Genomic DNA, 12,334 nt, shown 5'->3' with positions numbered 1-12,334 from the left:
GGTTACCTGGAAAAGTTTCAATGGTATGAATGTATGGACTCTGTGTAGGAAGATAATTCTAAAGCGCTGGAAAAAGGTGACTGCATTGAACACGGCCCCCTAGAGGACAGTAGTGGTTACTGCACGGTAAAACCACAAGCTGGGGGCTGTGGCTGGGAAACCACCTACCTCTGAATGTTATCTTCAAGTTGTTTGACTCTGAACTCATCTTCCTCAGACTGCCGCCTCCTGGCTTCCTCCTCTTCGGCATTTCCCGCTGGTATACCCTGCAGCAGCCATTTTTCCCGAAGCACTTTGGACTGCGGGAATGAGAGAAGAGAAGAGACGTGATACCTTTTAGCCCACAGCCTCCTCTCCACCCACAGAGACATGTTTTAGCACCACTCCTCATAAGTGTTCGCCTAAATCGCTGCTTTCACCTCCTCACTAACTTGGCTCCCTTCTTCCCTCCCGTCCAACCCCTTAGCGAGCCACCAGAAGGCGGGTTGAAACTCCCTAAAATGAAGATCAAGGCGAGGAAAGTGTGTGAAAGAATTTATTTGGGTTTCTATTATTACACGGACCCGAGATGGCAGATGGCAGCTACTGGATATCTACAGAGGCTGGATCCTGGGCATCATGGCTGAGTGTCCCCATGGTCACGAGGATGGTCACAGGAATGGACCACTGTGAGGATGAACCGCCAAGTGGGGCATGTGACCAGTTCTCCTAGACAAAAGATACACAATTCCACAGACTCTCATTTTGACATGGGATTAAGGGCTACTTATGAACCTATTAAACAGTTACTAAATATTACTAACATTTAGTAATAGTAAGTCAGAATTCTCCAGTGATTCTGATTCACCATTCTACTGAGAAGTCTGGCAGCCATTCCGCACTGTGGAGACTCTGCTGGACGCACATGAGTAAGCTCTGATGGCTGGGATTCCTGCACTTCCAGATGGACCTTTTGTTAGCAATGCATCACCAGTGTGGCGTCCAGGTAGCCATGGTTTTCATTGGTATTATTCTTGTTTTGTAATTATAGGTCATGGTGGATGGAGATCTGTTTGGTTACTCTTAGAGTACATGGAGAAGCATATTTATTGCACTTGACCTGTGGCTTTCCATTAATTAAAGACATGAGTCTGCTCATATGTAAGTGATTGTTAACGACTGCTAAAGTGATTGCAGACAGGAGCCAAACCCTCGCTCCAATATGCTTAAACAGTTATACACCATTGGTAACATGTTGCCTGTAAATGCATTTTAAAGAAATAGTTTGCAGCTACCATCCAGTATAAAAAAGTATTCAAAAATTTAGAGAACATTTTTAAGTAATACAAAATCGTGTGTAAAAACTCACAGTATAATTTGTTTACTTGACTGCTCTCTCTTATTGACTGAATTGTGCCCCCCATTCATATGTTGAAGTCCGAACCCCTACTACTTCAGAATGTAACTGTATTTGGAAATAGGTCTTGAAGGTTAAATGAGGTCATTCGGATGGGCTCTAATCCACCATGACTGGTGTCCTCAAAAGAAGAAGAGATTAGGACGCACACAGAAAAAAAGACCATGTAAAGACACCTGAGGAAGACAGCCAACTACAAGCCAGGGAGAGAGCCTTTGAAGAAACTAACCCTGCTGACACCTTAATCTTGGGCTTCTAACCTCTAGAATTGTGAACAAATAAACTTCTGTTGTTTAAGCCACCTAACCTGTGGTATTTATTATGGCAACCCTAGCAACTACTACATTCCCCAAGGCTTTATCACAGAGATTTTTTTTTCCCCTCTTGCAAAGTGGGAGTAGGTGGATAAATTGGTTGCTCTTCCTAAATGGGCTGGAGAAGAAAAAACTTTTCAGAACCACTGTTCTCCATTCAAGCCACTCAAAATTCCCCCAACAAACCATGCTCACATACTGCGAGAGGCTGTGTCAAACAGGGGTTAACAGCCTTGATTCTGGAGCGAGTCTGCCATTTACTATCTGTGTGACCGTGGACAGGCTCCTTAGCCTCACCAAGCCTCAGTTTCCTCATCTGTGAAACGGACATGACACCAGTGTCTATCGCAGTCTTGTTATGAGGATTAAATGAGTTCATACACTGAAAGTGTTAGAGAAATGCTCATTATTGTTGTTCATCCTGTTCTCTTGGCCTCTAGCCCTTTCACCTGAAAAACAACAGGTAAAATACCACCTGAGAAGCCTTCTTCCACTAATGCTGGCAGGATCAGTGGCTCTATGCTCTGTGTCCTATAGCAGAAAACATACTCTAGAGCACTGTCATACTGTCCTCAAATTATTTCTTTTTAAATCTTCCCCCCTCTAGACTCCCAGCTCCTCAAAGGTTGGGACTATTCCATATTCACCTCTGCATCTCACTGTCACACGTAGCCAGTTCCAGTGACTAAAGGAACAAATGGGTGAACCAGAAAGTTCTTGGTTTTCTATCACTCTAATTACTGGGGTGGGGGGGATGTGTCATACTTTCAGAGTGCTTCCTGTGCTAAAATGTTTGACATTAACCTAATTCAACGCATAGATGGTAAAAAACCTTTTTTGAGGATTTGGTGAGGCAGATATGCTGGCAACCCTTGTCTTGGTGTGTGGAACCTTCTGGAACAACAACCATGGACAGTCTGGCTTTCTCTGCCCCAGCAGGGATGCTCGGCAGCTAGGGCTTCTTCAAAAGCGAGGAAGTGGCTGCTCTTGGGAATGTTCTCTCTGCTCTTTTCCCACAGTGCCTCCTGCCACCAAGGGAAGGGTTTAACCCCCTCATTTCTGGGTGATTTTGCCCCAGCCATCAATCAGTACCTCTGACAAAAGCAGCCTGGTGACCAGGGACATGGAAAGCCCATATGCCCCTAGATTTTTCTCTTCTCTGGAGATGGCAGTGACGTCACCAACACATCCCCAATAGCTGATGCCAGGAAGACAGGAGCTAACAGAATAAGACAGTAGGCCTAGTGTCAGGGAAGTCTGGAGCACAAAGGTGTTCTGACACTATAAAAACAAAAATGCACAGTTGGTTTTTCACTTGGCCCCAACGTAATGCTGTCAGGGGAAACCACCAATTCAAACACATTTACCTCCAAAGGCTTCCTTAACCCACTGCAGAGCCCCTCATGTTATGTCTGAGGGTGACTGTATCTGGGCCTCGGATTAGAAAGCACTTGTGCATGCTGACCCCACGCGTCCACCGAAGTACAGTACTGGCTCCCCTGTACTGTACTGGCTCTTACTGGCTGCCAGAATGTCTCAGGATTAAGTGACAAGCAGTGCTCAGCAGAAGTGAAAATTAAAAGTAAAAATTTTTCTTTTTTATGCCTTTACTGTCCAAATAACATACATCAACAAAATGTATCATAGCATACAGGTGCTAAGAACTGTCAAAACGTCGCATTTGTCAAATGGATGCAACTGTGAAGAGTCAAGACAAGGAAAGAGGAGACAGAGAGCTGGCAATGGGCAGACCGAGCCTTGACATGGGCTCCTGAAAGGCAGGGGGATGGCGAGAACTCCTAAAGCAAATCTGGTTCTTGCTCTCCAGGCCTGGCTACCTTTGACTAACAAACGGAGAGCAGAGCCTCCCAAACTGCAGTATGCCTAAGGGTCAGCAGGAGAGCTCACCAAGACATAGATTCCAGGGCGCCAACCCCACAGATGTTGATTCTGTGAATCCGGGCCAGGCCTAGGAGTCTGAATTTTAACTGGCTCCCAGGAGATGAAGTTGTTCATGCTGCTGGTCTGAGGACCACAATTTGAGTAGTGCTATACGAGGACCTGTGACTACCCAAATGCCTAAAGAAGGCATTTCCCACTGGCTAGCCAAACACACTGACCCAAAAAGGAACTCCTTATCCTCTTACACACAGGTTCTCTCCTCCTGCAGTCCTATCTCGGGAGCAGTGGGTTCTCTAACAGTGTGTTCCGTATTGATGCTCTCCCTGCGGCATGTCCCTGAGTCCCTTATTGTCAAGGGCTGTATCTTTTATTCGTCCACAGAGGGACATGCAAGGTTATCGTTGGTGATAATAAATATGTGATGAATGAATTAATTACTGGAAAACCATGCATGCACACTGTATTTTAGCAAATATAAAATCCTAGGCTGGAAAGACCTTACAGATCACCTCATCGAAGCTTTCCCCCCACCCCAGACTTATTGATGTGTAATTGACAAATACAATTGTATTCATTTAAAGTGTACAATGTGATTAACCAAATCCTTTTAATCTACAGATAAAGTATCTGAGGTTAAGCAAGTTTTCAAGGTGATCTAGGTAGTGAGGAGTATGTGGAGTAGGTGGCAATTGGGAGATGAATCAGGAGTAGTAAGTTTCCAATGTTTTTCCCCCAAAACATTTGTAATTTTTATATAGGCATATGTAACAATCTTTTTACTTTATAATTCTGGCTTTGGTGTAATACATAAATAAGACTTCCTCACCCAGAGACTATAAAAATATTTAACTGTGATTTATTCTAACTGACATTGACTGCATTCCTGGGTGATGGTTAGAATCTGAGTACCTTGAATTTTGTAATACAAAATGGATTAAATGCAGGGTGGGGAAATAGCTGTGTTTGTCTTCTCAATCATTTGTTTGCCCCCTTCTTTCTTCTTCCCCTTCCCCTAGAACACTCCTCTTCCTCTCCACTGACTCTTAATTAGAACTTGGTTTGGTGTTCAGGTTTTGTTACCTGATTTGGTCCACACAGAAGCCGACCCAAGACTTCTGATAGAAGAAACCAAGTCTTAACTTCTGTTCAAGCTCTGTGCATAGGGGAGATGTGATGGGGAAAAGGATAGGATGTAAAGTCTCTACACTACGTACCCTGACTGTCTGTTCAATATTTTAAAATTTTAAATTGGCCTTTCACACAGACTAGTAATTAAGAAAAGTCTAAAATTAGTGCTAAAGGTTCGTAAGAGTGAGTGAGACACACTGTAATATCTTTGCAGCAAAGCTCCTGATACCTTCAGGCTATTCAGCAAATGACCTTGGTGGGTTGACAATAAATATCTCACAGGGTCACAATTCAGTTGTTGTTTTTTTTTTCAGTCTTCTTGAAAGAAACGGTTGTAGTTTTTAAAATATAATGACAATTTTCATAGCTTGGATTAGAGGAAAGCGCTGGTCAGGGTTCCCTGCTCATGAATAAATAAGTTAAAGGCAGCTTATGAATTGAAGATGTGGTATTAGCAATTTGATTCTGACATTGCTGACTCTGTCCCACAAACCTTTATAAATGTGACAGTTCCAAAGGGATTCATATGACAATACACACTGAGTGCCTACTCTTTGTTGGGACCTTGAACCGACCAATAAAAGAGACAAATCTCTGGTAATTCAACCAGGAGGCAAAAGGGAATATTACATTCATTCTTTTCTGGTAGACTGCAATAGTTGATTTATTTTTTTAAAAACACACATTATGACAAGCCACATAATGGAAAACGATAAAAATAAATAATTGTTTCCATGGACTAAAAAGCCAAGACAGCTTTTCAAAATAAGAATAATAATAGCTCTTGCCTTATGAAGTATGTAATATGTTAAAAACCTAGCGGGATTAAATGAGGATGGTACTGGCACAGAAATGGCAGATTAATGAAATAAAAAGAATCTACAAATGGTGGACTCCAGGATAAGTGAGAAATATGTGTGTGATCAAGAAGACACTGAAATCAGTGAGGAAAAGGATGAATTAATCAATACATCATGTTGAGACAACTGGCTCACCATCAATAAAATGTAAAGTTATTCCTTACCTCATGTCTTAAAGAAAAAAAATTCTAGCTGGGTTAAAACTCAATATTGAAGTATAAGAAACATCATAGGTCACTGTTTAGAATGAATATGTTCTTTCTGAGGGCAACATCAAAGTCCAGAATCATAAAGTAAAAAAAATATTAGATGTGATCTCATGAAAATTATCAAGTTTTGTATGAGAATTTTAAAAGGCCCATATACAAAAGTCAAAAAAGAGGTTGAGGTTAATGTATTTTGGATACAAATGTTAATATAATTTCATTTTACTCATAGTCTGATGAGGCATGTGAACAGGGGTTACATATCTTAATCTACAAAACTATATGGGGGAGAAAGTGTAGAAGGATGTACTTGTGTGGATTATATTTGAATGATGAGTACACACAATTGTTATGGTTTTTTCTTTATATTTTCCTGTACTTCTAAATCTTGCTTTGCAATGATCATGCATTCCTTCCTTTTTAATCAGTAAAAATTAACATAGCTATTAAAATTGCTTACTGGTCCCATACGTGAGCATTTCTTAGACATTCTTACATCACAAATATTAGATTAAATACATCTACGGATCTTGTGAAAAGAAATCTGAGTTTAATTTGTCCAGGACTTAAAGGCATCTGCAGGTTTCCTAATCGCTGGGGTATAGCAGCTAATATTTCAACATTTCATACTTTGGTTTTTTACTGCTTTATAGAATTTGTTCATTGTCCATATGTACCGTAATGATATTCCATTTTGTGGGATTACTCACTGTATAGCCCTAAATATTGTAATTAGCAAGTACATGAATCAAATATACAAGTATCAAAACTATTGTCTTGCATTCTATTTATTTGCTTTGACAAGAGACCAGTGAATCTGTATAAATAATTCATACCTCATTGTGTAAGCATAAGTGTCTATACTCTTTGATCACGAGAATTATAATTTAATAAATATGAAATCGAATTCTATTGTTATGCCATTTAACTTTGCACTGAGAATATTTTTTTCTTAGGGAACATCTGGGATTTTGTAAACTGATAAAATAAATATTAATTACTGACATATTTTCTACTTCAAGGAACTACCAAGAATCACTGTGGCATGACTCCCCCTGGTGTAAATTTTCTAGAGTCCACGAAAATACACTTAGAAGAAAGAGACAGCGATAGTGATAATCGGCATCTCTCTCTAGATAAATTATTCTAATGGAAACCTTTCATTAGAAAAAAAATGTTCTGGAGAAAGCATGGTAATGGGGGCAGACAGCCCTGAGATTCAAGCAGGGCTCCCCCACTTATAGTCTCTACGTCCTTGGGCAAATTACTTGACCTCACAAGTTTGTTTCCTTGCCTGTAAGACAGGGGGAGTAATATCTACTTTATAGTCATTATTGAAGGGACAGATTTAAAGTTCCAAGCACATATTAGGCACTCAAAGAAAATGATGACTATTATTGAGGGTGGGCCAGGGGATGACAAGGCTGCCTGCTGCCAGGAGGAAGCTGGCTGAGTCTCCAAGAGGCTCGTAGAGGAACTATAAGTGAATTTACTACCATCTAGGAGAGAGGCTGCCACACTCAAAACTGAATGATCACAGGGAAGATGACTCACGCTATTCAAGTTCAGTCAACAGTTAACTGATTTGAAGTAGAACATATTCCTTTTTGGTGCCTGAAGTGATCATATTTCTCAGTCAGGCACCACCTTCCTTATATTAAAATAACTCAATTGTTTTGGGGAGGATGGACTGAAAACAAAGGGAGGCAGTGTCGTGAGGGAAGTTTCACCTGGGTCACAGGGAGGCCGAATGACTCTCCTTGTTTAACTATAGATGCCCCCTCACCAGTGCAGAGAAACTTGGTACCTTCGAGAGCTGGGGTCTCTCTCCAGGGTAGGACCAGATAAACCACCTTTGGGACCTCTGAGCTTTCCTTTTTTATTGTTCAAGACTAGCAATCCACACTCTTTCTGTCTATACAGGTCTTCCCCAGAGAGAGAAAATTACAACGCACGGGTCTCCACTTATCAAGTCACTATCATGTCTAGTCCTTTCTCTCCCAGGTTACACCAGGATTACCTTGGTGACAGTACTGCGTGTTTCCTTAGATAGCCAGAGAAAATGAGAATTTTACCAGGAAAACCATTAAGAACTATCTGATTCCCTCGTTTCCAACTTCTTCAAGGAATCTCACTACTTCCCTATATAATACTAAGTAATTTTTACTGTTGTTTCTGTTGATGACATGATGGATGGATGGATGGATGGATGGATGGATGGATGGATGGATGGATGGATGTGAGGCAAGGAGGGAGGGAAGGAGGGATGAATAAATGGCCAACAATAGATAGATGGAATATGAACGGAATATTAGAACATTTTGTGCTGGATATTAGCTGTGAATGAGTCCTTGGTATCTCATCTGGCACCAGAATGATGAGAAGTAGGACAAAAGAAACTGGATCTTCTCACATATGTTTATTGCTTGACTTTCAATTCAAGGAATGCAAAAGCAAAGAACCACACTGACCTTAAAGAGGAGAGAGGTTGTCTAGTCCAAAACAGCCCCTCATTTTTCAGTCCTCTTATTAAAAAGTTCACATTTAACCCAGAATTCAATGAGGTTTTAGTACATTTTGGTCTCTTATCAGGAGTGAGTTGACTGTACTCTAAGCCAGAGACCCAGCTCTGTCCAGACTGACCTTGAACAATTCACTCGGTTCTACTGAGTGTTTTTAAGCTCCCTCTCTGTAAGAAGAGGATACTAAGTTTAGCCCTCAATCCTCCCTCAGGAATGTTCTAAGGAAAGAGCAACAGCATATGGGATATTCCTACAAAGAAAAGTCCATAAATGGATTTACATGATGGGCAGAGAGACCAGGGCAATACTCTAGTACCATGCGGCTTTTCTTCCTAATTTTAAACACATTTCTCCGGCTAAAGTCATGCTGCTGTTTGAAATCAGCAGCTAGCTTGCTGATGATTCACATTCTGAGGCCTCATTTAGCACAACCCTGTCTTCTAGTTAAGAATGGGAAACGCAACCATAAAGGTTCACCTTGTTTAAAAAATGTCAAATAATCCATAGCTAGCATCACCCTGAAAGTCAGCCCCACCTTTCCCACCAGCCCTCTGAGCAATGCAGTTCTGTACACGCAGTGTCACGGCAACTAGAGAAAGCCCTGGAGCACTGGAAGACAAGCAGCCGTTCCTGTCTGTCTCCTGGAATGTGCTCACATATTTGAGCCTGCAGAAAGCAACATTCTGCAACCAGTGGGGCTCTTGTGACAGTGATAGAGCTTTCTCCTGGGCTGTCATCAATTACAATGCTTAAATGCATGACGCGTTAAAGAAAAACAAAAAAACAGCTTGGGCTCCTTCCCTACCCCACTCCCCTCTTTACTTCATGCAAGGAGACCCAACCAAGTCAAATCATTCAAATGCTGCCTTTGGACCAACTGCTGGCTCTAGTAGAACACTTTCAAAATTGTTAAGCTGCAGCGAAAGCGAATGAATAATCTGAAATTCACAGGGTTGCTCCTTTATCACATCACACTGCTTTTATCTCTCTTTTCTCCACAGCAAGCCAGAAAATTATTAATATTTTTTAATTTAAAAAAAGAACATTATCTTAACTGTATCTGTGGGAGCCTCTGAACAAACACACACAGCACCTGTGCAGTGGAGACACAGCCCCGGAACACTGCCTCACCCACCATGTGGGAATTCTCTTCCAATTTCTATATATAACCACCACATTTCTCATGCACACACCACCCCCCAAACCTGTCCACATGCACGCTACAATCTCATCATGCTCAAAGTGCAATGCTGTAACAATGCCCTGATGTTGAGAAATTCACAAGAAAAACCAAGAGATGGTTTTCTGACTGAATGAAAAAGCTACTTCAGTCGGCGGCAGCGCCTTCAGCCGGGCCAGGCTCTGCCCAGCTCTGCAGTGGGATCTGCATGTCTAATAATGGGAGAGGCTTGTGGATCAGCCGCTTACCTTGCAATGCTGCAGCAGAAGTATCTGCTCGTCAAGCTCTTGCCGCTTGCCTTCTATTTCAGTCTGCCTCTTCCTTTTTTCCTTGAAAATAAAGAGAGAGAGAGGCTGTTAAGAGTGGGTGAGTGTTGGTTCCAGGAATGTTAAGGCAGGAAGCAGAAGCAGCAGCAGTACACATCTGTACAGACACCTCCAGAGATGCTGGGCACACACGCAATATCACCTGCCCCTCGGTCTCTGGGTGTGTTGCAGGCAGCAGCAACCTCCAAACACGTCTGCTGTGGGCTCGGTGAGTGGGAGAAATTCTCCTCGCTCAGCCAAACTGCAACAATTTAATCCAGAAGAAAAGGCAGTTTCTACACACACACACACACACACACACACACACACACACACACACACACACGAGTCATGTTCTGTGCAGTGTTCATTTGAAGACAAAGAATAAAAATATCTCAATCGAAAACACAGGCTGTTGTAAACTGCAAATACGATAGAATAAAACAGTGGGAATTCTAGGGTAGATTTCTTTTACTGAGCTCATATACACAAATAATCCAAGGTAATTTCAAATTCTGTAGGAGAAATCATCCAGTTGGACATACCAAACAATGCAAATTAGATGGGTGATCTTACTTAAACTATCATTGTGGGGAGAGGGGGAAGCATTACATGTGGGCGGGGCTCACTGAGGTGCTGGTAAATATGAAGTCTGGGGTTGGTCTGCCTGAGTCCAACTCCCAGCTCTGCCATGGGCTACTTGCGTGACCTCTAACAAGTTCTTTTACCTCCTGGGTCTAAGTCTTCTCTTATATAAAGAAGAGACAATAACTACCTAAACCATATGGCTGGGGCATGGATTAAATGGACGGGTAGGTAGATGTATGGAGGGATACAGGGTGGGATGATACATGTAAAGGACCTAGAACAATGCCTGGCACTTAGTAAATACTCAATAAATGTTATTTGCTTTCATTCTTATTGTCACATGTTTACTTCTCGGTAATACCTAGAAACTGGATTTAAAGGGATATATTTCCCTTGTATTCACAGCATAACCTTTCCATTGGAGTACACAATAAACATCATATGAATGTGATTAATTGAAGACTAGAAAGCCCTTCCCGAAAGACAGCGTACTTGTTTAATGTTTCCTTTTCAAAGTGCACAGAGTGGGGTTTACTAGACAATCACTGCCCTGGATTATTTACCTTCATTCACACGCGCAAGGACAAACTTGTTAGAGAAGACATAATGGCATTTTACAATATAATGGCCAAAACCTGGATAAGACAATGATTAGAAGGCTGGCTGCTGTGCTCTGTGTTGACAGAAGCTTTTCGTTTACGTAGTTGCTATATTTCTGGGGGGCCGGGGGGGGGTGCTTGCACCACCGCTGTTCAAATCCACATAGTAATAATTTGTGTTATGATCCAGTTCTTCTGGGCAATGCACAGGCTTTTAAGAAATATTATCTTCTAATATTTCTGGGACATAATATCCAAGTCAGGGATATAACCTCCTTGCCCAAATGAGGCCCAAGAATATTTTAGAAGCTTACTATTTACCAAAGAACTCCAATCGGTGGTTCATCATTGAGGCTGCTTCATCAGAGTTTGTCCAACATATAATATATGAACATAGATGGAAAAAGTGAGGCCCAGTGAGGAGAGCTCATGTATCCAGCAATTCAGAGTTACCACATGATAAAGCAAGGACCTCCAGAACCAGCCACTGTCTCTATATTCTAGGATTTCTCAAGAGTAGGTTTACTGGGTTTTATTATTCATTCCTACTGGCTATCAAGATACGCAGTTGTCCTACATTTAAATTCAGAACCAAGATACAGTATATGAAGAATACAAGATGCTGATGGCACAATAATTCCATAAATGTTAACTGAATGCTGTGTGTTTGCTATAGGCTGAATGTTTGCGTCCTCCCGCAAAATTCATATGTTGAAACATAACCTCCAAGGTGATGGTATTAGGGGATGGGACCTTTGGGAAGTGATTAGGTCATGAGGGCGGAACTACTGCCCTTATAAAAGAGACCCCAGAGAACTCTTTGGCTCCTTCCTCCATGTGAGGACACAGCAAGAAGACAGCTGTCCATGAACCAGGAAACAAGCCCCCAACAGACACTAAATCTTCTGGTACCTTAATCTTGGACTTCCCAGCATCCAGAACCGTGAGAAATAAACTTCTGTGGTTTTAAGCCACCAGTCTATGGTATTTTGTTCTGGACACCTAAATGGACTAAGCCCGTGGTCTAATTATACATCTGGTCATTTGCAAACCTTTCCTAGGCTATCCCACCTCTGTGCCTTGGTTCATAGAGAAAGTCCTCACTCCAGCTGCCTGCCATCATATTGGTGAACCATGTCTTGAGCAGGAGAAGAATATTACCAGATGGCTCAGGCAGTGAACCTGAACACCCTCGGGCAGTCCACTCATTGGTGGTCACTGGAATAGATATGATCATGCAAGATGCAGGTTTTAAGTTAGTTCTTTAAGGATGGGTAGGAATTAGGTAGATACAGATGAATGGTTAGTGCATTCCAGGTAAAAGGGAACTGTGT

At 41.8% G+C, this 12,334-nt stretch overlaps 1 protein-coding gene across 8 annotated transcripts in view; it reads right to left on the bottom strand.

The window, feature by feature from the left end:
• Positions 1 to 12,334, bottom strand: part of PALM2AKAP2 (PALM2 and AKAP2 fusion) — a 412,810-nt gene that overhangs the window by 234,339 nt on the left and 166,137 nt on the right. For all 8 annotated transcript variants that reach the window (XM_081065501.1, XM_081065500.1, XM_081065503.1 and 5 more), the window contains 2 exons: positions 9,757 to 9,837; positions 169 to 299 (listed from right to left, as the gene is read on the bottom strand). Coding sequence is in view for 7 of the 8 variants with exons in the window: in XM_081065500.1 (XP_080921626.1) it covers positions 169 to 299; positions 9,757 to 9,837 (212 nt within the window). In the remaining variant the exon portion in view is untranslated. The remainder of the gene's footprint in view (positions 1 to 168; positions 300 to 9,756; positions 9,838 to 12,334) is intronic.

Source organism: Rhinolophus hipposideros (genome assembly GCF_964194185.1).
Source record: "Rhinolophus hipposideros genome assembly, chromosome: 11".
NCBI classification, from domain to species: domain Eukaryota; kingdom Metazoa; phylum Chordata; class Mammalia; order Chiroptera; family Rhinolophidae; genus Rhinolophus; species Rhinolophus hipposideros.
The sequence above is the reverse complement of the archived record's forward strand: the minus strand, read 5'-3'. Positions and strand labels throughout refer to the sequence as shown.